General features: G+C 41.7%; 1 protein-coding gene across 1 annotated transcript in view; it reads left to right on the plus strand.

Annotated features, from left to right (window-relative positions):
- The window catches only part of enpep (glutamyl aminopeptidase), a 71,185-nt gene extending 43,617 nt beyond the window's left edge, over positions 1-27,568 (plus strand). The window contains exons 6-20 of the mRNA XM_078542834.1: positions 1,412-1,525; positions 2,177-2,311; positions 7,850-7,915; positions 8,257-8,322; positions 8,437-8,588; positions 14,327-14,403; positions 19,288-19,418; positions 19,541-19,596; positions 21,884-22,034; positions 22,118-22,191; positions 22,283-22,384; positions 23,077-23,247; positions 24,191-24,331; positions 25,762-25,843; positions 27,033-27,568. Coding sequence (XP_078398960.1) covers positions 1,412-1,525; positions 2,177-2,311; positions 7,850-7,915; positions 8,257-8,322; positions 8,437-8,588; positions 14,327-14,403; positions 19,288-19,418; positions 19,541-19,596; positions 21,884-22,034; positions 22,118-22,191; positions 22,283-22,384; positions 23,077-23,247; positions 24,191-24,331; positions 25,762-25,843; positions 27,033-27,176 — 1,662 coding nt within the window. The 3' untranslated portion in view covers positions 27,177-27,568. The remainder of the gene's footprint in view (positions 1-1,411; positions 1,526-2,176; positions 2,312-7,849; positions 7,916-8,256; positions 8,323-8,436; positions 8,589-14,326; positions 14,404-19,287; positions 19,419-19,540; positions 19,597-21,883; positions 22,035-22,117; positions 22,192-22,282; positions 22,385-23,076; positions 23,248-24,190; positions 24,332-25,761; positions 25,844-27,032) is intronic.
- Positions 27,569-27,976: the final 408 nt, after the last annotated feature.

Here is a 27,976-nt window from a genome sequence, read left to right on the forward strand (position 1 = left end):
CTCTTCCTTTTATGTTCTAGAGAGCAACTATCTACCATGTGGAATTGTTAATTTATTGAGAAGTTCTCCACCAAATTTGGTGAATATTGATTCTTATGAAACATTAAAAAAGTACACTGCTAGATTCCTAATTCAGCTAGAAGTAAAGAATACTGACTTAGAACTCAGGTAAAGGGGAGGGGGAGACGAGAATGCTCTGTGAGGTCCTGAATTTGGCCGAAATCATGAGATGCTACAAGTGAGCTGAGAGTGCTTGTCCATGCCTTATTTAGTCTTGGGAGCATCTCAAAGATTATTTTAAAAGATTTATTGAGCTGCAGACTTCTTGATTTATTTTCATTATGTTTGTTTCAACATGATTTGAAAATGGTGCAAAATGCATACAGCTAACAAATAAAATTATTGTAATCAGCTCCCCAATAACACAAGGTGGGCAGAAGTTATTTGGGAGACCATTTAAAAAATAATCTATCTGTAAGTTTCAGGGTTTTGAATGAATAACTTGGTTAAGAAATATGCTGCAAAAGTTTTGTTTTCATCTAACATAACATTACTCTTCATATGTGAAAATTATCATTGAATCCCTTATACAATATATCGGTCCAAGGGCTGGATTTTACGATGAGGGCGAGCTCCCTGCGTCCAGTGTAAGTTTTGGGGATGAGTCCACCTCCATTTACCCAGCTCACCCTGCTTTAATTTTTGGGCGATGGCCCTTTAATTAGTATGAGGATGTCCTGCCTCATAGACCTGCCAGCCAATCAGAGGCCAGCAGCTCTCTGCATTGGCGGTGCCAAGGAGCAGTGACCAAGGAGGTGGTGTTCAGCGATAGACCCAGACTTTCAGGTATGTATGGGATCGGGCTGATGCCAGGCTGGCAGGCAATTGGAACACACTTACTAAGCAATCCCAGTTGTGCTAAGAATTACACTAACAGCCAATTTAAGATTATCAATTTTGCTCGCAGTGTGGTTCACTTACTCATGCTCGAAGCTACATATATTCACACACAGGGCCCTGTCCTTTGCAAACAGAAAGAATATGTCCATGCATTGCTCCTTTTCAACCAAACAGAATCTTGGGGGACAGCCATTCCCTGGTTCATTCCCCTGGAAATGTCTTGGCTTTTCAAAGTCAACTTGCCTGGTTTGAATTCAAACAAAGTTTGGCAGTCAGCTGTTCCCTGGTGCATTCTCCATGGCAACACCTCCACCAGTCAAAGTCCATTTGTCAATCAATTGGCGCCCTCTTCTCATGAAGTACAAATTGATGTTCCCTTTTGAGAATTGGTATTAGGAGTCTTACTCCCAGATGTTTCATTTAATTATCTTTTTAGTTGAAGTCGAAGTGCACTGAAATCAAATCTACCAAACTAACTAGCATGCCAATAATACATGTATTTTTCCTGCAGTGGTTTGGAAATCTTGTGACCATGGATTGGTGGGACGACTTGTGGCTCAATGAAGGGTTTGCCAGTTTCTTCGAGTACATTGGAGTAAATGCCACTGAATTTGATTGGTTAATGGTAAGTCAATCTTTCACACAGGTTCTGAAATTACCTGAAATTTGAATACCAGCATTCAAATGCTTGATCCTTTTTCTTCTATTTAAGTGGATGCATCAATGATGTAGTAATCTGTTTAAAATAAATGGGTTCGCAATGAGTTAAAAATTAGCAGCTCACTGTCCGATGAGCAGGAAAAGGATGATCAGTGGTAGCTGGGATGGGAAAAAAGTTGACCAGGCTATTTGCATCAAGGAGTGAAGTAACTGATCAGTGGTCCTAAAAATTTGCTATAGTTTTTGAAAAGCATTTCATTTAGTAACGATGGAGGATAGTGTAGTGAAACAGTCATGACTCACTATCAAATGCCAATAACCTAAATTTTAACCTTTTATTAAGTGAATGGAAACACCACTACTTAACTACCACAGCTACACAAATCTGAACACTGAAGTAAAATTAAAGATCAAAATTAGGAATTCTTTATTATCCTTCTAGTGAAAGCAGCTATTATTGTCTCTTATTCCCTAATTGCGTCTCATCAAGTTTTATAAGTTGCTACACTAGCGGGTTATATACATCACTTACTTCTCCTGTATTATTGTAGAATTTTATTGTACAACTGTACATGATTAGTTTGGTCACTAATATCTCTGGTATTATCTTTCACAGTTGGATCAGATTCTTATAGATGATGTTTTGTCTGTAATGGCTGATGATGCTTTGTTATCATCCCATCCAATCATTGTTGATGTATCAATACCAGCAGAAATTACCTCCGTATTTGATGGCATATCGTATAGTAAGGTAAGAACTGCATTCAGTTACTATAACTGAGTTATACATTGAACCTTCTTGGTAGCACTATATGTTGCAGTGTTGTACATGGACTTTCAATTACTGAATGGACTGAATTTTCCCAGCCCTGTGGAGGAGGCATTGGAGGTGGTGTGGGAGGGCATTGGGGGGAGTGCTGGACAAGTAAGACGAGAACTTGTTTGGACTGCTTCCCAATGTTTTCCTGGCACTGATTGAATTTCCCAGGGGTGGCTGGGGAGTGGGGACAGGAGCCCGCTAGCCAGCATTAGGCTTCCAATTTGAGGCTGCTGAGGGGGTCATTAATGGTGATTTTTCATTGTGTTTTGAATTTTGCAGAAGGTGCATGGTTCCAAAGTCAACCAGCTGCAGTATGGAGGGAGCTGAACGTGAGGTGATTGCTGTGTGCAATTGATGGGTAATAGGAAATGTAGAGTTTCCAAGCAGGAAGGCTATTGGCTATCATTGGGAAGGAGTGAAATTTAAAGGGATTATTGTGTGAAAGGACTGCCACAGAGGTCAGGAAGTGGAAGATTTTGCCTCCAAGGCTCCTGCAGCAAAGCCAAGCAAGGCAAGGGAGTTGACACCCATTAAGGATTGAAGGACGAAAGGTGGAGCACCCCCTCTAGTCAGGCGGCCACACGGGAATGGGCTGCCATGGATAGAGGATCACCAGTGGGATCATGATGTGCTGACACGTGCAAAGCTCACAGGAGCAGTAAAGCAGATGACAAGGGGTATGCACTGAGCATTGGCTGCTCACACCAGTGTGGGATCCCAACACCGAGGTGGAGAAATCTGGCCAACTCATTAGAAGAGTGACCATTGAGCAGGCAATTGTCCTTCTGAAAATGTACTTTAGTTGTTTAGGTCGCTTGGGGGAGCCCTCAAAGGTCTCCTGTAAGTTGCTGGTCTGCTGTGCTCTGTACAACCTGGTACTGAATGATTCTCTTGGGCGCGCTTATCCTCCTCTGATGAGGATGGGGGGTGTGGGGTTAAAGTTGGCAGACAATGGCCATGCACAGGCGATGCTGATGGCAGCGGCAATTGACATATATGCAAGGGAATCCACAGTAAGTTCAGCCAAATCTGGACCAGAACCATTCATTTCCCTGTGGATGCCTGAATGACATATGGTAGCACATCATAAGAATGATATGGGCCGATGAAGATCACATGTTACCCCTATCATCCATCCTTGCCCTACTGTCTCTGCCGTCCCTTTCATGGGCTCCATCTCCATGCCCCTACACCTGGGCCTGGCCTCCTGTGAGAGTAAGAATCACACACGCATTTAAATAAGGCATGAAACACATGTTGAGGTTCACTAAACTTACTGTGCCATACATGAAATAAAGGTAAACCCTTGAGATCCCTAACGAGGTGCGTTAACTCATTTGCTTTTGAGTGTGGGTTCATGTCCCACTCCCGGAAACCAAGAACTGTGATTGTACTCGAAAAGAGTTACAATCTGTGACTGTTGATAACTCGAAACTGTGCTCCTTCTGTAGTTGGAGCTGATGGAGGGCAGCCTGCTGGCCTCATTGCTCTGGTCCATTACATGCCTGTGGCAGATGACCTCTGGGTTGTGGAGCTCTTGAGGGACCCGACACAGGCTGGACCACCTACATCTGTGCAAGGACAGCCTCTGTCATTGGTGCTGGAAGCAACATCTGTGTCATGTCAGAGAGGCCGATGGGCCTGTCAAAGTTGGGAGTGATTTGAGCAGAGCCCTCATTGTCTTCAACCAAATATCCCTTGACCTTTTCATAGTCCACCTGCATTGCCCTGCTTACCAGGAGAGTGTGTGAGCCATCCTGCCAAGCCAGAACTCAACATCGCTTAAGGTTGACTTTGGAGGCTGATACTCACTTGCATGCGCTCATGGCCTGCTGTATGTGCTTTTCATCAGGGTCACCGCTCTCTCAAGGCAGGAGGCCATGCACTCATAAGCCAGAGAAATGGCACCACTCATGTCATGGATTCACCTCTCCATCATGTGTGTTTAGGAATAAACAGCCTCTGGGAATTCTGACAGATGTTCACACATTTCCTGCTGCTACTCTATAAGCACCAACTTTGCTGATGACCTTGAGCATCTGCGGAAAGTTGAGCATTTTCGGATCTGTCCTCAGTCCTATGATGGGGACTGGCCGCAGCTGTAACTGCCTCCAACAGTTGCTCTTACATGTATGCCATGCTCATTCAAATCGCACTTCATGGCCCACCGATGAGTGCGTATCTGCGTTGATAGAGGAATTCTCTGGACTGATGTGAAGTGCATCATCATATTGCGCCTCCTCCTCCTCCTCTGAGATCTCTGATAAACCCGATGATCTCTGCTACACAGCCTCCACCAAATTGACAAGTGGAAGAGACAAGAGTGCTATTAACGGCAACCCTATGCAACCCATGTCTTCTGGCAGTAGGTACTCTTGAACTTCATATGGCCATCATGAACCACAGAGATGTCACTGAAAAGACAAAGGAGAAAGATTCAGGTTCACTGCCATTTCTTCTCTCTGGGTTCCATACGTGCCTTGCCCTCTGGTACAACATGGTCTGCCATCCTGCCAATTTCCACCAGCTCCTCCTCCATCTGCATAATCATAGCATCTGTACATGTCCATTCTGTTGCATTTTGAACTCTTCTCCTGCAACAAAACAAAGAAAGAGTGTGACACAACTCTCCTGCCTCTGCGATGCTCGTAAGGCAGTGGCGCTGGAAGGCAGCGTTCATGCATTCATCCATGTTTGGCACTGCATTAAGTGTTAATGTTTGGCATGACGCTCTGGTGTGACATTGCGCTCAGTCCTGATGCACATATAAGTCCTCCTAGAGTCCCAGTGCATGGGGCATCCACAGCGCATGAATTGACTGCCATATTATACATGTGGGCCTGCCATCTTGCCATTATGCATGCCACTTACCTTGCCAGCCCTAACCAGCTACTGCACTCACATACATGCAATAATCCCACAGCTGTTCACTTCTGCAGCCTTCATCGTGAGGTTGGCTGGTTTCTTCCTCCTGTAACGCCTGCAGGAGCACCTCCAGGAAGGCATCATTGAAAAGTAGAGCCACCCTTCCTCACAATGCAGTAATCGCCCCATGCAATTCCTTCTACTGCACCCCTTCTACAGCCTTCTGTGTGTGCAGCCAGTATGAAGGGTGCAGATTCTCCTTTAAAGGTGGCTCCCACAAGGCAGTAACTCCCTTGCCCCTCCTCCCGCCACCCATTATTGACACTATTGGTCACCTTCCCCCACGGCCCTCATCTTAATTGGCTGGTTTTTAGAAGATCACTGCAGAAGTCCCACCATCTGTGCGACCTGGGAATGACCCCGGCATTGGGATCTCAAGCCCATTGACAAAATCCAGCCCAATAATTCAGAAACTATGGGTTGAAATAGTGCTGTGAGGTGTTAGTAAAGAATGCATGAATAAATTTGTATGAAATGCACTATTTTGAAAGGTAAATGCATTCATTAAAATCATGAATAGGAATTGATGTGTTTCTCAATTATTGTACAACAAAATTTCAACCTCACAGTGGGCTCTAAAACCTGACACTGTAAATAGCGCCAGTATACTTGGTAAATGTGCACTAGTGAGCAATTTAAACTTGTTATCGCTCCATGTTATTGAATTGCATTGTAGACATCTGTTACCAGCAAGATACTTAGGTCACGGTGGTGAAATGAAAGATATGCTGGATTGACTGTAAACAAAAGTAATTTTGTAAACAATACTTATCTTGCAAACTATAATGTTTGAATGCAAACAATGGCTAGTATGGACCATAATGATATTCTGTTGTAGTCTTTGCCCTAGAGCATTACTTACCTTTATTTAAAACCTATTCATTTACTGAAATATTATATGTATACCGCAGTAAATTAATTGTTCAAATATTTCATTTTATATGCCTTTATGACTGTTGTCCAATCTCACAAAAGTATTATAATATAAATGGCAAAGCACCATAAATTAGTATGAGGCTGATTATATGACTATCATATGCTTGGTTACCTTGTGAAAAATGCACATAATTTAACAATAATGATCCCTATAAGCCAGTGCTTTGACGTAAAAGCAACAATTTTCTGCCTTCATGCTGCCAGCAGGGAACTTTGCCTGTCAACAGTGCATATTAGAAATGTGGTCACATGCTGCATGCTATTTTCCAGCCATTAACTTATTGACTTCTTGCCAAACTGGCATAGTGAGTCGGCAGCCCATTTTAAATCACTCCCAATTGTTATTTCCATTTGTTTCCCTAAACCATCACTGTTTATATTCTTCCTTTTCAATATTTTTGCAATTTCATCTTAAATGATAAGTTTTTTTTTACCTTACTTATCACTAATAGTAATGCATCCATGTTCTAATACATTTCTGTGTGCAAATGCTCCTAACCCACTTTGTGCTTCCAATGATAATTCTGAGTCTATGCCATACTTACTGTTTCACCAAAAGTAGAAAGAATATTTCACTTGCATTATTTTTTCAATCTGTGCAAGGATTCTGTAATGACATTGGCTTTTGATCCCAGAGATAGATTTTCTTCTTCACTACGCAAATAGAATCTGGTCCATTCTTTATAGAGCGCAGTGAAAATCATGTTGTCCAGGCTGGAATCCCACGGCATTCCCACTCTGCTAGAGCAAGTATATTGGAACGGAATTTCTAGCCATCCAGATACACCAGTGCAATTTTAGGGACAGAGTCATCCGTGGAATCTCAGCTACTGCAAAGGTGCACCAGCAGTGACCTAAAAGATCAAAGGGTTTGCATGTCCCTCCAAGGGTGGAAGAAAAGTTCAGAAAGGGCATTACAGGTTAATGAGTATTGCTTCTCTCCAGCTTCCATTGCAGCCAGTGGGTCTCTACTGAAGGCAATCACATGAGCTGCCTCGAGTCTTGATAAAGTTGTTCTCAAGACAGCCAAGGAATTGCCCCAGGAATTGCTCCCCTTGGAGCATGGAGTGGGGGGCATTGGATAATAGCTAATTAACCAGATGCAATAAATAAGGTATAATGCTGGTGGAACTAAACTCCATCTCAAATTTCAACCTGTTGTCAATGTGAAGATGGACAAATTCAATTACTTGCTGAGCCATAAAATTGTAACAACAGATATTATCACATAGGCCCCAGCTATTACACTTCAAGTGAAACTTTTTCTATATTTTGATTTTTTTCTGTTAACACATTAACACAGTACCAGTTTCAGACAGGCAAATGCATTCAATCCCTCAGCCCACCTATCCAGACTATTCTCGTGGATCTTTTATAGTAATCCTCAATCGCATTTGTTAACCAGAACCTGTCTTATTCTTTATTGAAACCTATTTAAGTTTCTCGTTTCACTGCTGTGTCAATTGTCTGCTCCAGAGATTTAAAATCATTTCAGTTTAAAAAGTAGCTTCTGTTACATTTCCTATTTTCTTTTCTTTGTTTGAAGTCATATATCAAACTTTGAAGAATTATTTTGTTTTTGTTTATGCCATGTGCTTATGGTTGCAGGGTGCATCAATTCTACGTATGTTGCGTGACTGGATAACTCCAGAAGAATTTCAGCAGGGCTGCCAGGTACATTTTTAGTTTTTTGTTTTCATAAGGAGATGTGGCAGTGCACCATGGCTTCAGTGCGTTGTCCTAAGATCAGTTTCTGTGCTGATATTGCTCTAACGGTGAGCTCCCATTATCAGTCATTCTGTCATTGGGGACACCAACTGGAGGCCAGCTAGTTCCCAACAGAGATGAGGAGACTGGCATTGGTAGGAGGTCTGATCAGTTGCCTACATCTTGCCTGTGGATGATGTAAGGTGCTGAGAGGCCAAGAAGGAAAATAATACTTGCCTTACCAAAAGGCAATACTTCTGTTCACAATAACTGAGGAAAGTATTTTAAATGGTGAATTCTGTCTTCAGAAATATCTCAACGATCATAAGTTTGCAAATGCGAAGACTGATGACTTCTGGCAAGCCCTTACTGAGGTAAGGTCTAGTTATGTTTATCAATGTTGTTGCTTTTAGTGTGAGAATTTGCTGCTTGGGTTGATTCAAATTTTCCAATGTTCTTAGACAGCATTGATTTAATTTCTACTGTAGGTCAGTGGTAAGCCTGTAAAGGAAATTATGGATACATGGACACAGCAGATGGGCTTTCCTGTACTGAATGTTGAATCAATGAAAATTCTCACACAGAAACGTTTCTTGTTGGACTCAGATGCGGATGCAACTCAACCTCCTTCACCTCTAAAGTAAGACATCCTGTCCAGTATATAACTAATTTGCATTGATTTTTTTTTTTGAATACACTTTATAACCTCTTACAGTTGGTTTCAGATAAAATTTATAAAACTAACTTAATCTAATAATTAAGATGTTTAAGATCAACTGGGTCAATTTTCATTTCTCTATCAATGATGATTCTGGAGCAAAAAAGCAAGGTCAAGAAATTGGGTGATGATAAATTTACCTGATTTTTGGTCTATTCCACGACACATGCACACATCTAGTTAGGCCTGAAGACGGGCCTTAGGGACTCTCTCAAAAAAAGATGAGAGCTTCAATTTATATATGAGTCTATTTAATTATGTATAGGCATACGCCCGACCTGATAGAGCGTAGAATCGCGCGCGATATTTCACTCAGTGGGCGCGCACAAAATTCGCTTCCAAATTTTGCGCATGCCCGCCGACAATTAAGAGGGCAATTGGGCCCATTAATAGCGCAATTGTCTCCGAATTTTCGTGGCCCATCCAACCTTACAGTTGATGGACAGGCAAATTGGCCAGGCGGCCTTCACATTTTTCATCAAACCTCATCCAAGGCCGGGATGAAATCTCCGTTATGAAATAAAATAAAAATAAATATCTTTGGACAGCGTTTTTATGAAGTGTATTTTCAGGTGCTTGATTTTGGATGCAGGGACATTTTTTGCAGCTTTTTAAACCTTTATTTCACCATTTGAAGGTCTGCAGCTCCCTGAGGCAGCTGTCTATCTTCAGGGAGCTCTGCTCACCCGCGCCCATGGTGATGTCATTGCCTGCGCTCTTCCTACCCCCACCCTGGCAGCACTGAGCTTTTCAGTATGTGTTTCACGCTGGTTGGCTGTTAATTGGCCAGCCAGCGTGAAATCGCAGTCGAGGGCCAATCGTGGTCGGTAGTCCATTTCCTGGCTGCTCCCAGGCCCGCAGATCGCATGCACCCACCAAAGGTAAATTTCAGGCCTATATATTTAATCCACAAGCAAACCATATTAATTCTCATTGGAATAAGTCTTGCACTAAATTTGCCTGCTTAAAACAAGCAATGAGACTCTGTTTGCGCATAGTGATCCAGACGTCATTTGCACCCTTATTGCTCTTGGTGCTCATTCAGTTAATATTGGATCCTTTGACTTTCAACAGTAAGCACTTAGCACAGTTAAAGTAAGGGGCAACCAGGTTTAATACACAATAAGCAATGTAAGTAAGTATCTAATATTTGTTGCCCTCATGCTTCCCTTTGGTGATAGTGTTGGTAGATGCTCTAGAGCCTATATTAGTGTCCCTTTTAGACTATTTTTATTTGTTTCTGGGATGTAACTGAAGCTACAAGGCTGCATTTATTGCCTATCCCTAGTTGCACCTGAGAAAATGGTGGTGGGCTTTTTCCACTTGAGCAGGCCTCAAGACCCACAACCCAGACCTCTGCAGCTGAAGAAGGCCATGTGTTCACCTGATGTACCCACTCAATCTAACTGCTTAAATCACCAAGATTCAGCATATCTGTGCTGATGCTTGCTACCAATTGGACAGTTTGAGTGACACTGTGTGTTGTGATATTCTGTGCTCACAGGTGCCTGCGGTTTCTCCCTTTTTGGACACTTATAGAAAGACAAGATGGTGATATTGCAAAGAGTTGTAATAAATCTGAGGATTCTGAGTGCTTTAGAAACCAGCAAAGGGCCACTAAAAATTGATAAAAAGGAAAAGAATAAAATATGAGAATAAACTAGCCAGAAATGTAAAAACAAGTAAGAGCTTTTGTAAGTATGTAAAAAGGGGAGTAGCTAAAGTAAACATTGCTCCCTTAGAAGCAGAGATAGAAGAAATTATCATGGGACTGAGGAAATGGCAGAGATATTTAACAAATATTTTATGCCTCTCTTCGCAGTGGAAGGCACAAGTTACCAGAAATAGAGGGTAACCTAGGAGCTAATAAGAGTGAGGAAGTTAAGGAAATTTGTATCAGCAAAGGAAAAAGTACTGAAGAAACTTAATGGACTAAAATCTAACAATCCCCAGGACCTGATGGCCTACATCCTAGGATTCTAAAAGAGATAGCTACACAGGTAGTGAATGTGCTGGTTATGGTTTTCCAAAATTCCCTAGAAGTTAGCAAATGTGACACCAGAGAGAATTTTCTCCCCATTGGGGGTGTTGTGTGGGGGTGGGCGTGGGCGGGCACAGAGCCGAAGTGCATTTAGAAAAGCATAGCATGATTAGAACAAGTCAACTTGGTTTTACAAAAGGGAGATCCTGTTTGACAAATTTATTAGAGTTTTTTGAAGCTATAACTAGTAGGGTAGATAAAGAGGAACCAGTAGATGCAGTATACTTGGATTTCCAAGGGGCATTCAATAAGGTGCCAAACAAATATACAAGCTTAATACACAAGATGAGACCTCATGGAACTGAGGGTCATACTTAGAATGGTTAATAGACAGGAAGCAGAGAATAGGGATAAATGGGACATTTTCAAGTTGGCAAGTGTCATGAGTATCAGTGCTGGGACCTCAGCTATTTACAATTTATATTAATGATGAAGAGTGGATTGAAATGTGGATTCATTCGGAAGAGTCAGGAAAATCATGTCTAACTAACTTGCTGGAGTTTTTTGAAGAGGTAACAGAGATGGTTGATGAGAGCAAGCCATTGATGTGGTGTATATGGACTTCCAAAAGGCATTCAATACAGTGCCACACAACAGACTTGTGAGGAAAATTATAAGTCATGGAATAAAAAGGACAATAGCAACACAGATACAAAATTGTCTGAGGGATAGGAAACAGAGAGTAATGGTTAATGGGTATTTTTCGGGCTGGAAGAAGGTTTGTACTAGAGTTCCCCAGGGGTCGGAATTGGGACCCTTGCTTTTCCTGATATATATAAATGATCCAGATCTTGATTTGCAGGGGATAGTTTCAAAATTTGCGGATGACACAAAGCTGTAGAAAAATTGTTAACTGTGAGAAGGACAGTGTAGAACTTCAAAAGGACATTGACACATTGGTGGAGTGGGCAGAAAGGTGGCAGATGAAGTCCAATGCAGAGAAGTGTGAGGTGATACACTTTGGTACAAAGAATATGGAGACAGTAGAAAATAAGGGTTACGATTCTAAAGGGTGTGCAGGAGCAGAAAGACCTGGGTGTATATGTACATCTGTCATTAAAGGTGGCAGGACAGGTAGAGAGAGCTGTTTCTAAAGTGTACAGTATTCTAGGCTTCATTAATAGGGGCATAGAGTACAAGAGCAGGGAGGTTATGATAAACTCATAAGACATTGGTTAGACCTCAGCTGGAGTATTGTGTACAGTTCTGGGTGCCACACTATAGGAAGGATGGTGAACGCATTGGAGAGAGTGCAGAAGAGGTTTACAACAATGGTTCCAGGGATGAAACATTTCAGTTATGAGGAAAGATTGGAGAAGTTGGGACTGTTTTCCTTGGAGAAGAGAAGACTAAGAGGAGACTAGATAGAAGTTTTCAAAATCATGAGGGGTCTGGACAGAGTAGATAGGGAGAAACTGTTCCTGCTCATAAATGGATCAAGAACCAGAGGGCACAGTTTTAAAGTGTTTTGCAAAAGAAGCAAATGCGAGGTAAGAAAAACTTTTTCACACAGCGAGTAGTTAGGGTTTGGAATGCACTGCCTGGAATGTGGTGGAGGCAGGTTCAATTGAGCCATTCAAGAGAGCATTGGATGATTATTTAAATAGAAATAATGTTCAGGGTTACAGGGAAAAGGCAGGAGATTGGCACTAAGTTAAAATGCTCAGAGAGCCGGTACAGACACGATCGTAACAAATCTGTGATTCTGTGACAGAAGGTAATATTTTAAGTTTGTTGACAGTACAAAGCTAGGTGGGAATGCAAACTGTGAGGAGGACACAAAGAGGCTACAAAGCCATATAAACAGGTTAAATGAGTGGTCAGCAAGATGGCATATGCACTATAATGTGGAGAAGTGTGAAATGGTTCACTTTGGTCATAAAAATAGAAAAGCAGAATTTTTTTAAAGTGTGAAACTTGCATATGTTAATGTTCAGGGAGACTTGAGTATACTCACACAAGGAGCATAAAATTTACCATGCAGGTACAGCAAGCAGTTAAGAAAGCAAATTGCATATTGACCTTTATTGCAAAGGGGCTGGAGTACAAGAATAAAAATGTCTTGCTTCAATGGTAAGGCCTTCGCTGAGACCACACTTGGAATACTGTGTGCAATTCTGGCCTTTGTATTTAAGGAAGGATATTGCTTGCATTGGAAGCAGTACAGCCAAGGTTCACTAGATTGGCCTGTGGGATGATAGAGTTGTCCTATGATGAGAAGCTGAGTAAATCATGTCTATATTTGCTCGAGCTTAGAAGAATGAAAGGTGATCTCATTGAAACATGCAATATTATGAAGGGACTTGACAGGTTAGACACTGAGGCATTCTTCCCCATGGCTCAGGAAGCTAGAATAAGGGGGCACAGACTCTGGATAAGGGCCATTCATTTAGGACTGAGATGAGGAAAAATTTCTTCACTCAAAGAGCTATGAGTATTTGGAATTCTGTACCTCAGAGCATTGTGGATGCTCCATCATTGAATATATTTAAGGCTGAGATAGACACATTTTTGGTCTCTCAGGGAATTAAGGGAAATGGGGAGCAGGTGGGGAAGTGGAGTTGAAGCCCAGGATCAGCCATGATCATATTGAATGGTGGAGCAGGCTCAACGGTCTTCTCCTGCTCCTATTTCTTATGTTCTTATCTTAGGATGGTGACTGAAAGAGAGTTTATATAACTAGAGGTAAATTTTGACTTTTGAGTGACCGACAGGTATAGCATGTTGGCCAGTCGCCCATTTGACAGCAGAGGCCCCAATCTATTTTGAGACTTTTGGCCTCATTTAAATTTGGCTGACGAGCTGCAGAGTGACAAACAGACATCCCAATGCAGCTCACCAAATTGAAGACTGTAAATCAGCCTTGAGCTCCTGTCAGCAAAGTAAGTAGCTGGATGGGGTTAGGGGCTGAGTTGCGATCATGGAGGCAGAGGTTCCTGGGCAGCAGCAGCCCAGATTATTTCAGCCCTGAAGTGTGACCCTTGTCCTCCAGAGAATATTGCCACCTAGCGATGAGTCACTTCTAAATAGAGACTCGCTGGTATTCAGGAGGCAGAAACATTACCAGCCTCATTTTGAGGCTGTTATCGTCTGATTTATGCCAGATGAGGGTACTCAAAATCAACCCCAAAATGTATGATGGTGGTTCACTTAGCATGAGTGAATGATTATTTAGCAATAACAAAGGGATTGTACTAGCCCTGATCTTCTGGATGGCCTCCCATTTTCAACACTGCACAATCCTTCTAAATTTTTAGAGCACACAAATTCCTGTTTATACTGACTGATGTACTTTTTTTAAATAATTCATGTTATGTAACCAGAATTGGCGTGGAAAAGGCGGTGATGAGCCATCCACTTGAACTGCTGCAGTCCATTTGGTGTAGGTACACTCACAGTGCTATTAGGGAGGCAGTTCCAGGATGCATCTGCTGCCCTGGTCCTTCTAGGTGGTAGAGGTTATGAGCCTGGAAGGTGCTGTCGAAGGAGCCTTGCCAAATTGCTGCAGTGCATCTTGTAGATAGTGCAGGAAAGGTACAGGAGCACAACGCATAATACCATGGTAAAACAATACAGTAAACCTCGCAGAATTACTAAATCCTTTATTTTTCAATTTTAGCTACCGATGGAATATCCCCATAAAGTGGCACACACTGAATGGAAAGAATGAAACAATATTCAATTCAAGTTCAACCAGTAAGTATCAGATGAAAGAAAGGTGGGACTCCAAATCGTAGGCTTTTGTAAAACCGAAAATTACGAATGCTAGAAATCTGAAATAAAAGCAGAAAATGCTGAAAGTGCATTGCAGGTCATGGAAATGATAATTTCTGTAATGGACAGCAACGACTAAGTGGAAAACTGAAACTGTACTCCTGGAAGTCCACACATGGAGTGAGCCCAAGTTATCAACATAAGCTCTCAGCAGCTGAGGCTCCTCATTGGGAGTGCAAACTCAGAAACTGACCCCAAGCAAATCAGGCTGCAGCATCATCATCAGAGTTGTTTTTATTTCTCTCAGCTTTAAAATATAAAATTGTCTCATACAAGACGATTTACATGGTGACAAAGGAATAGTCACCTAAGATGTTAATTGACTGCTAAAAGCAAAATACTGCGGATGCTGGAAATCTGAAACAAAAATCAAAAATTGCTGGAAAAACTCAGCAGGTCTGATAGCATCTGTAGAGAGAAAGACAGAGTTAATGCTTCGAGTCCACATGACTCTTCTTCAGAGCTAAAGAGAAGTAAAAATGTGATGAAATATATACCGTTGAAGGGGGGCGGGACAGGTGAAGCTGGTTAGAAGGCCAGTGATAGGTGGAGGCAAAGGAGAGATATCAACGCCAACAACAGCCCTTCGACCTTTTGTTTATGACATCTTTTGCACTTTCTCCTTTGCCTCCACCTATCACTGGCCTTCTATCCAGCTTCACCTGCCCCACCCCCCTTTAACAGTATATACTTTACCACATTTTTACTTCTCTTTAGTTCTGAAGAAGAGTCATACGGACTCGAAACATTAACCTGTCTTTCTCTCCACAGATGCTATCAGATCTGCTAAGTTTTTCCAGCAATTTTTGTTATTGCAGTTAATTGACTGTTTAGTTAATTTATGTTAAAACAAATGATTTCTATCAGTTTGGCTAAGCAGTTCACAGTGCAGGCAGTGGAAGATGAAGAATAGATAACATATACATCAAATGACTATATAAATTATAAATACTATCTCTAAATGTATATATCACATATTAAAGCAGAAACCAAATGCAACGAAAACTTACAGATCAACATTCAACCTTCAATTACCCTTTGCTGCTCCCTAAAGTAATTTTAGGGAAGTTGAAAGTATTCAACACTGAGCCACCTGTGTTTTTGTAGTACTTTCCAAATAACACATATATGAGTAAAGATTTTCTGTAAAGCATTCATCAATATAGATATTGAACATTAAAATATCTATATTGGTTTTGACAGTCTTGTAACTTGCTTAAGTGAGTATGGCCCAAATGGTAGATTTTTCCAAGTCCTTGCCCATGGAGAGGTATCTCATCAGCTGCTAATATGCATTGGAAAATTGTAGTAGGTTGATTTCAAAACAGTGGTTCAGATAATGCTTGGAACATTTTCTAACTAAAATAGATATTTTAAAAGTGCACAGGCTCATATATATATTTTAGCCTAGTTTTAAGGATTTTAAATTGTAGCATATAGTTCCATTTAAAATAACGTGAAATACTGGAACAGCAATTTCATCTACTTCAGAATTGGAGGACGTGAATTCAAGCCCTTGCCATTCCTCCGTCACTCTCTTCAGGTACTATGCCCTAAGAGGGCATTGGCGACTGTGTGACTTCCATAGTTATGCATGGCGAGGCACTGCACTGGTTTGCCTTCTGCAGGTTCTGGCTGACCAGGAGACTCTCCCACTCTTTCTGCCTGCCATAGGCATATTGGAAGGATTTGGTGGTTGATGATCAACCCGTTTCACCATGCTATGAACATACCTTTCATGGCCATCACGTCCCAGAGTGGGACTTAAACCTGGAGCTCCTGATTTGGAGGTAGGAATGCTACCACTGCACCACAAGACCTCCATGTCATTACTACACTTTTAATTTGTGGAATGCTATTGGCAGCAAATCATAATCATACAGAAAGAGGTTATTTGGCCCATCACGCCAGTGCCAGCAATACATGGCTCTCCCACCCCAATACTACACTATGCAGTAAAGGAAGTGCACACTGTTGGGAAAAAATTAAACCTTCTGGTTAAAATGAAGTGGGAGATTTACCTATAATAAAAACAGAAGGTGCTGGGAATGCTCAGCAGATCTGGCAGCACCTGTGGAGAAGGAAAGGAAGTTAATGGCCTGGATTTTCATCCTTGAGGTGGGTAGCTGGAGTCAGGAAGATTGACGCTCAGCCCGCCTGCCTCAGGAGAAAGTGCCCACAAGGGCAGGGCTTTCATTGTTGGGGGGTGGGTGCGAGCTGAAGTCAGCCCAGCCGGCCTGGGAAAAAGGTCAGAGGCAGCCACAGGGGCTGTTGGGTGCTAAGTGGGGGAGGGGGCTGTTTAAAAGGCTCCTCTCAGTGCTGTGGGATTTCATCCCATTTAAAATAAAATCAGGAAGGCCCTCCAGCCATCACTCCTTCAACCCCAAACATGTGCCTCTTCCATGCCACCTCATACCCCTCACCTACCCCCATGGCCCCTCATGCCCCCAGTGCTAAGGTATGCTCCAAACAACCTCCATGGCTCCACCTGCACCCTATGCCAAGCTTTGCCTCTCCACCCACCTCCCATAACACCTCATGCCCCTATGAAAGGTTATGCTCCTCCACTCACCCCGTGACTCCTTATGCCAAGCTGTGGCACTTCCATGCCCATTATGTACACTGTATAGAACCAATGAACCCTATAGTGACAATATGATGTATACAAAAAAGCTTTTAAAAAGCCTTCTGCAAACAAACATTGTGAAAGTTACAACAAGGATCAGAGAGCCAGAGCTGTCAGTCAAACAATATTTTCTCTGGGGCTCAGGTGTTTTAGTACTCTAGTGGATTCTTAGGCTCCCAACAGAAAGTACACAGTGAGGCTTAGCTGAGAGCCCATAAATCCATCGGTCTGTTGAAACACCTGAACCCAGAAAAGCACTGCTTGATTAACAGCTCTGGCTCTCTGCTGTCAATTGTGTAATATTTACACAAGGTTAATGGGTTTGTAGTTCCAGCTATTGAAACTGGAAAGGGTCTGGGTGATTGACGCTTCTATTGCCCTATAGTAAAAGAACTGAGGTTAATAAATGGAAAGTTATGAATGAATGACTTCAAAAAAATTGTGCTCCTGCTATTGTCACCATCGGGTTCATTGACCCACTGTACACTGTGTAGAACAAATGGGCATGGAAGTGCCACAGCTTGGTATAGGAGGCATAGGGGTTGTTTTGGGGTCATAGCTTAGGATGATGGGCATGAGGGGCCATATGGTTTGTTTGGGGGAATAATGACATGGGAGTGGCATGAGGAACCATAGGGGTTGTTTGGGGGGCATATCTTCGCATGGGGAGCATGAGGAGGACATTTTGAACTTATCTTTTAAAGAGTCCCCTCATGCATACTATGGTTCACGGGACCTCTGAGGTGCTGTGAACCAAGAGCCATTGAAAACCTGGCTAGACTCCATGAAAATCGCAGAGGACTAGGACATGCCTATCCTCACAATGGAGTTGGCCAGGTCAGGAGTGCAAAATGTGGGCTTTTGACCCAAACCAGCCTGCACCAAGTCATCCCGACTTGGTGAAAATCCAGCCCAATAGTTCTGATCTGTTATGTTATATCAGACCTGAAATGTTAACTCTGTTTCTCTCACCACAGATGCTGCCAGACCAGTGGAATATTTCCAGCATTTTTTTGGTTTTATTTCAGATTTCAAGCATCCAGAATATTTTGCTCTTGTGTGCAAGCTTTACCTGCTGGCCTCCTGGCCCAATCTCATTGACTGCAATTTGAAATTGTGGACAGCATTGATAAACACCTGAAGTAATGGGGTCCTTCTCTAAGTATGCTAATTAGGTCCTGGGGACATCAAGGGATGACTGCCATTTTAATGTTGGCCTAAGTGTCTAATTACTGTGCAGCTAAATGGAGGATGATCAGCAGGTAAAGAGGTCACTCCAGGTAAAGGGTGCTCCTATAGGCCTCCCCTGCCTGGATTTTTTCCACAAATTCATTCTCCAATTCCTCCACACACACACCCACCTCCCCCCCCCCCACCCCCAACCTTCTCAAACTGTTGAGTAGAACCTACATATATGCACTTACTTTAGGCCTGAATACTGGCCTTTGAGCTAATCAGTTTTCATGGTCAAGCTGACATTTCCTGATTATTTTGGTTGGGAAGTTTGTCAGTGACACATTAATCAAGTCTGGCCATTAAGGTCGAATGGGCCTCCCTCTGTTGGTCACAGACAGGTTAGTTGCTCCTTAGGCTTTCCTGCCTGGTAGTTAATATTCCCCTGCATATCTCTAACCAGATCTGGAATCAACATTTTTTAAGTCTGAAGATCAGAGGTTGGAGATCAGAAAAATGCAAGTTTCTCCCTATTTGCCCTTCATTGGAGACTGGTAGAGAGACGAGATTGGTGCTCTCCTGGAAAACTATTATAAGAATGGCCCAGTGTTGGAGTTGTGCCACTATTGGGCATATCTGAGTGGTCCCTCCCTACAAGAGAGAAGGAAAATTAGAGAGAAGGCTATCCCTAAGCTTCTTTCTTAGTGAAGCCATTTCAGAAGGCTGGAGAATAAATCTGCAAATCTTCACCATAGACAGTTAGAAGGAAGGCCAAAAACCAAGGGAAGGAAACTCTTGCAGGAGACATTAATGTGTATTGATGAAATAAGACATTCGATCATAGGGCTAAAGACTGGAAAGGCCAGAATTTGCTGATAGAGCATGTAAGAAGTATGAGTTTTCTACCATTCAAAGACTTTTGCTCATGGCATTGGTTCACCTTATGTGTTTTGTTAGAATACAAGTACAAATAATTTATTTACTGTCCTTATTTGATAAATGTTTAGGTATTACTTTAAACTATCACATAGCTGATGGATTACTGAAAATAAACACAGACCATGTTGGGTTCTATCGTGTGCAATATGAAGCAACAACCTGGGATCAAATCATCACTCAGCTGATAGAGAATCATACAGTAAGGATAATTGTTTTTCCTTTAATTTTAGGTTTCAAAGTGCATGCACTAGAAGTTGTATATTTCCTTTAAAGAGAACTCTTGTGCTGACAAAATTCTATAACATCTGCATCTTCATTTAGCTGTTTTCAGTTGCTGATCGTACGGGATTAATTGATGACGCTTTTTCACTTGGAAGGTAAGTGTTTGAGTCATTTCATTCTTGAATTTTGAAAGAGAATATTTCCAGAGGAGGAAATGGGTGGTGCAATGGGTTCTGACACTGTCCTACTGTCCTTAGGATATTGATTGAAACCCACACTACATTGATGGTTATGGTTACAAGTGTTGGAAAATTTCAGCTCGACTCCTAATGGGCAACACAAAACTAGATTGGTGCTAGTTGGGCATCTCATTTCTAGAATCGTACTGGGAGATTTCCAGGCTGGGTACTGAATGGGCACAGGTTCATTGCTGCCCACTGTGCCTAACTAATGAAGCAATGGGGAGGTTCAAACAACCTCCTGGTTTCAGCCTCCTAACAGTTTCTCGATGAGCTGCGGGCACCAAATATTTTTTACTGGGAGAAAAATTAGGTCTGTGCCAGCAAGCAAGTAGGACCTGTTTGGGGACCAAATACCAGGAACATTGCAAGAATGAGTCAAAACATATTTGTGGAGCCTGGAGAAACACTGCTGGTCCCACAAAAATCTTTCTTTTAAACTTTAATCTTTGGGAGCAGCTTCCAGAGGTCTCTGAGGGACTGCAGGATAGGCCTCCCTTTGTCAAGACATGCTTGCTCTGTTTTTCCTTGAAAGCGTCAGTCAGCAGCTTAGAATAGTTGGAGGACACCAATTTGCACATCTAAACAGCTTCCCATTTATTTTATGCAGGAGTACCCATTTAAAGGTCTGCCTGTAAGTTAATTCAGATGGGAAATAGGTGCACAAGTTCCCCACCAGACTTTCAATTGCCGGTCACTTATTTTCCATCTGTGAAATGGGTGACCAGCTTTTGAAAGTCTCTCACAGCTCTCTGGAAGAGTTGTCCCTTTAGTCCCGCTTTTCTCCAGACTCTTTCTTCAAAACATTTTTCAAATATTTATTCATTTTGCTTCTGAAAAGTTTTATTGTGGATCCTGCTTCTACTGTTGTTTTTGGTAAAGTAGTCCATGTGCTAACAACCATCTCTATATATATATATATATATGTAAAAATTAAAAATCATAATGACCTTAAATTTGTGCATTCAGTTATCAATTCACAAACGAGTCAGTTTTTTTTTGCTATTTACATTACCAAGCTTTGACCTTATTAAGTTTAGCAATACCTCTTTTTCACATTTTTAATCAGTGCCTCTATTTATCAAAGTTAGGGTTGCATATGATTTTTTCCCCAGTTTTAGACACTGTCCCTTTACTTTTAAACATTTATATATCTGAGTTTCAAAGGGCTAGATTTTCCAGTCCCCTGCCAGGCATGTTTTCAGCAGGGGCAGCATGTAAAATATGTAGGGTGGCTAGCCCACCCATCTCTGACCTGACCCCCATAATATGCTAGGCTGGTGGGTGTCAAAATTGGCAGCCCACCCACAATATTTGAATGAACAATATTTAAAAGGTCAATTAATCTTGTAAGTAAGCCTATGGACTCAGATAATATGCTGCCCATGCCATAATACGGTTGACATGAGCAGGTGGGAAGGAGTGGGCAAACCACTTTTTGTGGCCTAGATGAAAAACAGCAAGAAGGAAGGGGGGCATCTCATTCAGGGTCCCAGTGCACACCCTGTGTGCATCAGGGGCACTCCTCCCCCCCAAGGATGTCAGTTACCCCCCCCCCCCGCCCCACTTCCTTCACGCTTGCCCCCCAAAACCCAACTCCCTTCCCACCTCCCTGGGCTCTCGATTTCTCCCCACCCTAAAAGCCCTTTTTGCAGCAGCCATTGTTCTACTTCATGCTCCTTCCTGCAGTCTCAGCAGCGCCTACTACTAAGCTCTGGCACTGCCGGGATGTTAAAGCTGCTAGTCGATCAGCCTTGCCGGCAGCTCTTGAGGGCAGGATTTCCTCCCACTGAGAGGCAAAAGTCCCACTCTCGGCTAGTTTAGCCCACTCCCAGCATATTGTGGCTCCAGAGCGGGCTTTTTTCCAGCATGTTGGCTGCCAGACAACTTTCACTTCAGTGGTGGGAACCCTCTATCCATAATTACATTTCATTTATTTGCCACTGTAATCGACAGCTAAATATTGCCTCAACTTTGACTTGCTCCTACATCATATCTTACTTATTTATTATGTTAATAGACAGCTAAATGCTGCATCAACTTTGACCTCTCCTGACATTCTCCTACAAAAAGACCTCAGGGTAACATCTCTACAGCACTGCCAGTGATACTCGAAGTCAAACTTTGCAGTGGACATGAGTGAAATGTATCGGAGCCTGAATTCTAATTACAAATCCTTTAATGGTTTCCCTGCTTGTTTCAGAGCGACTCTCTTAAACTACTCTGTAGCTTTAAACATAACAAGATATCTGAAGAGTGAAACAGAATATTTGCCTTGGTCGAAAGCAATTTCATCCAGTTCATACATTCGGAACATGCTAGAGGATGAAAAGATTCTTTACTCAAAATTCCAGGTGAGCTGAAATAAATACCTTGAAAGATTGATGTATATGTTTTCCTTGACAATGAAAATAAATTGACTTGTTTACTTTTACAGACATATTGGAAGAAGCAAATTAAACCCCTTACAGACAAACTTGGATGGAAAGATGAAGGCCCCCATTTGGACAGGTTTGCAATTTTTCCTTGTAAAATAATTATGAATAACAGCATTTATTGGATTGTATAAACTAATTGGAGAATAATTTTGGTGCATGCCCAGGTTATTGAGGGAAGATGCTCTGGGGCTTGCATGCCGGATGGGAGATGATGAAGCATTAGTAAAAGCATCTAAATTATTTGAAGAATGGATGAAAGGAAAAACGTGAGTATATTGGCCCTGCTGTTTATGGGGAGGCAGGGAGGAAGTAGGGATCACGGTGGGGGCGTTGGATTTGGGGGGGCGCGGGGTGGGGTGGGGTGGGGGTGGGCAGGAGGGGTGGCAGATACCCTGGAAATCCCGGACAAGGAGAGGTCCTGCTGAATTTAATGACGAGATATCTTTGTTTCTGGCCAGACAGCTGGAACCGCCCGCTAGGTTAGCTCGCCGCTGGTTGGAAAAGCCTCCTACAGTAGATGGCCATTACAGTCCTCGGTATTCGGCAAAGATCACAGCAGAAGGTTTGTTTGGGGGTGCTGGGCGAAATAGCCTTGTTCCTCTGGACTCACAAGCAATGTTATTAAAAGCATTTACCTGCTTGATCCAGTTACTGCTATCTCCGTTTAGCTGCCGTGCTGCCAAAACCAGTTATATTTAATTAAAGCTCCCAGCTGTACTGTCAGAGCCTGATTTTGATATTATAGTAAAGTGTCCCACCTCTTGAGGACAGGATATGGAACTATGCAACCTTCTGTCAGTGGGTTGTGTTTATGTTACACAATTTAAACTATTTAACCCCCAATCCCCGCTCCTCCGTCATAGGGATGTTAAAAGTCCCCCCCACCACTGTCTTTTTGTGCATAAAAGAAAATGAAGAGTGTCTTTTGGTAATAACTATAACATTTTTATTTAACTAGTGTAAGCCCAAATCTGCGTCAGATTGTGTACCGTTATGGGATGCAAAGGTCAGGGAAGACACCTGCATGGGAATTCATGCTTAAAAAGTACCAGGAAACACCTCTTGCTCAGGAGAAGGACAAGCTTCTGTATGGATTGGCTTCAGTGGAGGATGTTTGGCTTTTGGACAGGTAGTTACAATACTGGATTCAATTGTGCAGATTGCTAACTATTCTATTTATAACATAACCTTTGTAACATTTATTGCTATCTTTCTACCAGTTCAGAATGAGAATTACTCAACCAATTAAAGATTTTTACCTAAATTCTATAAAATAAGATCCTGATGGGCTCTGCCTTGTGACTAATGAGTTAGGTTCTATCTGCAGAACTGTGTCCAGCACTGGTCATATCGTAGGAAGTATATATAGCGCTTGAGATGCTGAAGAGAAAGACAACAAAAATATCTGCAAGCCAGTTTAGGTTTTTTGTGGTGATTGGGCTCTTCCGAGCCCCTCAAAAATGAAAGATAAAATACATTTTGTCTGTTTTTGGAGCAGCTTGCCGTTTGAAGGACAATTGATTAGACGAATTTATGCCAGGGAGCAATGGGCACTATCTAAACTCTGCCCACTTGGTGCTTAAAAATCAGTCCGGGATCCTACTTTGGGCATAGCACTTTAATTGAAATATTTAAAGGAGACTGCTGCTTGTTTTGTGTGGCAGCACCAACTAGACATGTTCTAAGCCTGCACAAAAATTGGATGGAAAGTGGGTGAGTCTTTTTCCAAATTTTCTTTTGCCAATTGCCCAGTTCTTCAGCATGCTGCTATTATAACAACACACTGTTCGGAGTCAGCTGAAGCTCCTGTCATATGCAGGTGGGGCCCACGTTAATACATGTAAATTGATATTAATGAGGGTCGCGATGCCAATTTAACTACAAATCGCAGAATTCATGCCCAACCCATCAGTGACATCTTTATAAGTTTCAAAAATATATCTGTAATAGCTTACCAAGAATCAGTCTGCTCAACAATATGATTCAAAAGCATTTTTTTTTGCATTGTGATTTCCTATGGGTTAAAAATTGATTGATCAATTTTCAAATTTCCTTTTTGCTTTGTAATACAGATTCTTAAAATATATTAAAAACGAAAGTCTCATTAAGAGTCAGGATGTGTTCACTGTTCTCCGGTACATTTCATACAACAAGTATGGAAAAACTATGGCTTGGGATTGGACGCGACTCAACTGGGAATATTTAGTGGAACGGTAGGATCAATTCTTCCCACTTTTCAGTGCAAATTTGATTGTAGGTAGATATATTGTGTAGATGTGATGATATCTGATTTACAGTGTCATATACTAACATTCATTCCTATGTAGTTTTTGTTTCTGATTTAAATTTATGGACAGAATTTTGCCCTCATTGGGCGTGCTTGGCAGGAGGCAGTCGGGAAGCCAGTCGCTACCCCCGATTGGGGCCAGACCGCAGTTTCACGCTGGCAGGAAAATTAAGGCTCACCTGGTGTGAAATGCGCATGGCAGCACTCAGCGCTGCCTGAGTTGGGGGGCATGGGTAGGAGGGCAAGGGCGCAAGTTCATGCATGCACGCAGGAAAAGCTGCCTGAGGCACAGAACTGTCTCAGGGAGCTGAGGATATAAAAAATGAAAAATAAAGAATTATAAAATGGTAAAAAAAAGTCCTCCCTTGTGATTCTGTCACATGAGCAGGGACATGTTCTTAATGAAATATTAACATTTTTATTTTATTTTTAATTACTGTTCGAAACCTCATCCCGCCCGTGGATGAGGTTTCCTAAAATGTGCAACAGCCACTTGGCCTTTTTGCTGACAGCGAAAAATAACATTTAATTGGGACTTTAATGGCCTTAAAAGGCCTTTTAATTGTCAGTAGGCACGCTGCCAACGCCCACGCGCGCCCGCCGACCAAAATATCGCACGTCATTTTATGTTCATTCGGGTTTGGTGCGTGCTCACCTGATGAACGTAATATCCTGGCCTATGTTTCTTCCAGGTATTAATGGTCAGTTCTCCAGGTATTATTCAGTTGAATCTCAGTTCTTTCTCACAATGTCATTTGATGCACAGAGTATGCAGTAAAGTATTCAAAACGTTATTTGAAAATGCACAATTTAGATTTGAAATTCACAGTTGGTGAATGCTGGGAGTCAGCACTGAGCAAAGACATGTTTAAGAATGTCAGTTATACTTGGATTTTTTTTAAACCTAATAATTGAACCCCTTTCTTTTGCTAACTTAAAAAGTAAGGCATACATTTATAAAATACAATTAATGATCTCATAGCATCTAAAGTACTTTGCAGCCATGTAATGCTTTTTTAACCATAGTTATGTTGGAAATCCAGCAGCCGCTTTGCACATAGCAAGTTCCCCAATGAGACACTGACCAGGTAATCTTTTTTGGTTAGACTTTGGTACACAAGTTGGACTGATTTTCTGAGTACATGATGTTAATGTAGAGCCTTGCACATCAGGGAACCACAGCTAACAAAACCATCATTTTCTGATATGCATGTCTATTGGACTAGTAGCACACTCTTAAATCTTATAGGAAGCCTTTTAAAGATAAATACTCAGGATAAGATCATCATGGAGCATTAACCTGAAATATTGTTTTAAATTACAACTTGGTTAACTTAAATTTTGTTCAAATTTCAGATACACTATTAATGATAGAAATCTAGGACAACTAGTTTCAAGAATAACAAGCTCGTTTAACACCGAGCTCAGTTTGTGGCAGGTAAGCTACAGGAAGTGGGGGGGGAGCTGGAAAGTTCCAACCATTAATTCTGTTTCCCTATCCACAGATACTGCCAGACCTTTTGAGTATTTCCAGCATTTTCTGTATTTATTTCAAATTTCCAGCATCCGCAATATTGTGCTTTTGTAAAAGGTCTGTAATAGTGTGAAAGGCAAAATAGATTAAAAGAGGAAAGGAGTGACAATGTAAATCAAAAGGGGCAGAAAAAGGGCAACTAAAGAAACAACATTTAGAGGAGATGGAAATGCCAGCAGGAAAATCATTACCACATCTGCTGTCTGAGAAATGAGAGCAGTGGTTATGACCTGAAATTGTTGAATTTAGTGCTTACTCCAGAAGTTTGTCAAGTGCCTAATCAAAAGGTAAGATGCTGTTCTTCAAGTTGCTGTTGAACTTCATTAGAACATCTTAGGAAGACAAGGACAGAGAGCTAGTGGGAGTGGGATGGAGAATTAAAATGGTAAGCGACTCAGGGTCATACTTGTGGACTAACCAGAAGTGTTCTAAAAGTGATCACCCAATCTGCTTTGGTCTCCCCATGAAGAGGAAACCACGCCATGAACAGTGAATACAGTACACTAAACTGAAAGAAGCACAACTAATTCACTGTTTCACCTAAAAGGACTATTTAGGGCCCTGGATGTTGGGAAGGGAGGAGGTTAAAGGTGCTGCATCTCCTGAGCTTGCACGGTAAGGTGTCTTGGGAATGGAAGTTGGTATTGAGAGTGATGGAAGGGGGTGTCATGGAGGGAACAGTCCCTTTGGAATGTTAAAAAGGGAGAGGAAGGGAAGATTTGCTCGGTGGCATTATGATGGATGTGGTAGGTGATAATCCATTGAATGTGGAGTCCGATGCGTTAATTGTATGTAGGCGGTAGACATTAACTGGGGATGCACTTGTGCTTTTATAAATAGGAACAGACTGAAACTGTGATGGTTGGATTAGGAGGTGAATGTTTGTAATGGAGATCTCTGTAAATAAATGTTTATAAAAGTGTGTAAAGATTGGCTCCAGTTTTATCCTTTACTGACTAGCTTTCTGTAGTAGAAGGCGAGGGGACAATTAAGGAAACTATTGTGGTTCTAGAAGGGAGGGAAAGGGGTCATTACTTTAGTTAACAAATTCTTCATTTCGAGTTACCCAATTTATGTTTTTTTCCCATTTAAGATGAAAGATTTCTTTGCAAAATATCCAAATGCTGGAGCAGGAGAGACTCCTCGTAAGCAAGCCCTTGAAACTGTGCGGACAAATATAGAATGGTTAAAAAGGAACAAGGCTGAAATAGAACAATGGCTGCAGAGCAATGCCTAATGTCAATAGGAGCACAATACTCTCTGTGTAAACACAATCCAAGTTTGTACCAACAGCTTTCATGGTGGCATTAAAGACCCTTGTCAATTATATTTTTACTATTGTGCTTGAAAATTTTATATTATTTGAAAATGGATGGTGTTTCTTTTCTTAAAGACTCCCTGGTTTTTTAAAAATGTTTTAATTGTGGCCTGGTTTGCCAATATAATTTATGAAGGAATTCAGGTGCCATCTTTTGTTTTTCTACTGTGCCTTAAGATGACAGTGTTTACAATCCATGCAGTTTGACTGGAATAAGCCATGCATTGTCATCTTTGTAGCACAAACAACAAAGGAGAAAACTACTACTGTAAAGATGAGTTTTAAATAAATGGAATGAGAATATTATATATAATAGACCTTGAATGTAGCTGTTTTTATTTCAATAGCAGGTTATTTTCTTTGTTTAAATGTATAAAGATGTTTACATATTAGCTAATTTTCATGACTGCTTTGGGTGTAATTTTAATTTTTTGACAATAGTGTAAAATGGGCAATACTGGAGCAGCCGCTAGTTATATATTGCTTCCAAAATTCTGTCTTACCAAAGTGAATGGAACTGAAAAGTGGGAGATGAAAAATGGCTGGCCTCAGCAATGAAAGGGAGAGCAGCACAGGGCACACAGTTTCCAAGGCCTTCAGAAACTGAGCTGGAGACCTTGGAGGAATTGGAAAGACAGAGATATGTCCTATATTAGCAAAGGGCCAGACACCATTTCAGAAGAGTGGGTGCAGATAGCCTTGGGGAATCAGTGTCAGGA

This window comes from Cetorhinus maximus, chromosome 1 (assembly GCF_964194155.1).
Source record: "Cetorhinus maximus chromosome 1, sCetMax3.hap1.1, whole genome shotgun sequence".
Lineage (NCBI taxonomy): Eukaryota > Metazoa > Chordata > Chondrichthyes > Lamniformes > Cetorhinidae > Cetorhinus > Cetorhinus maximus.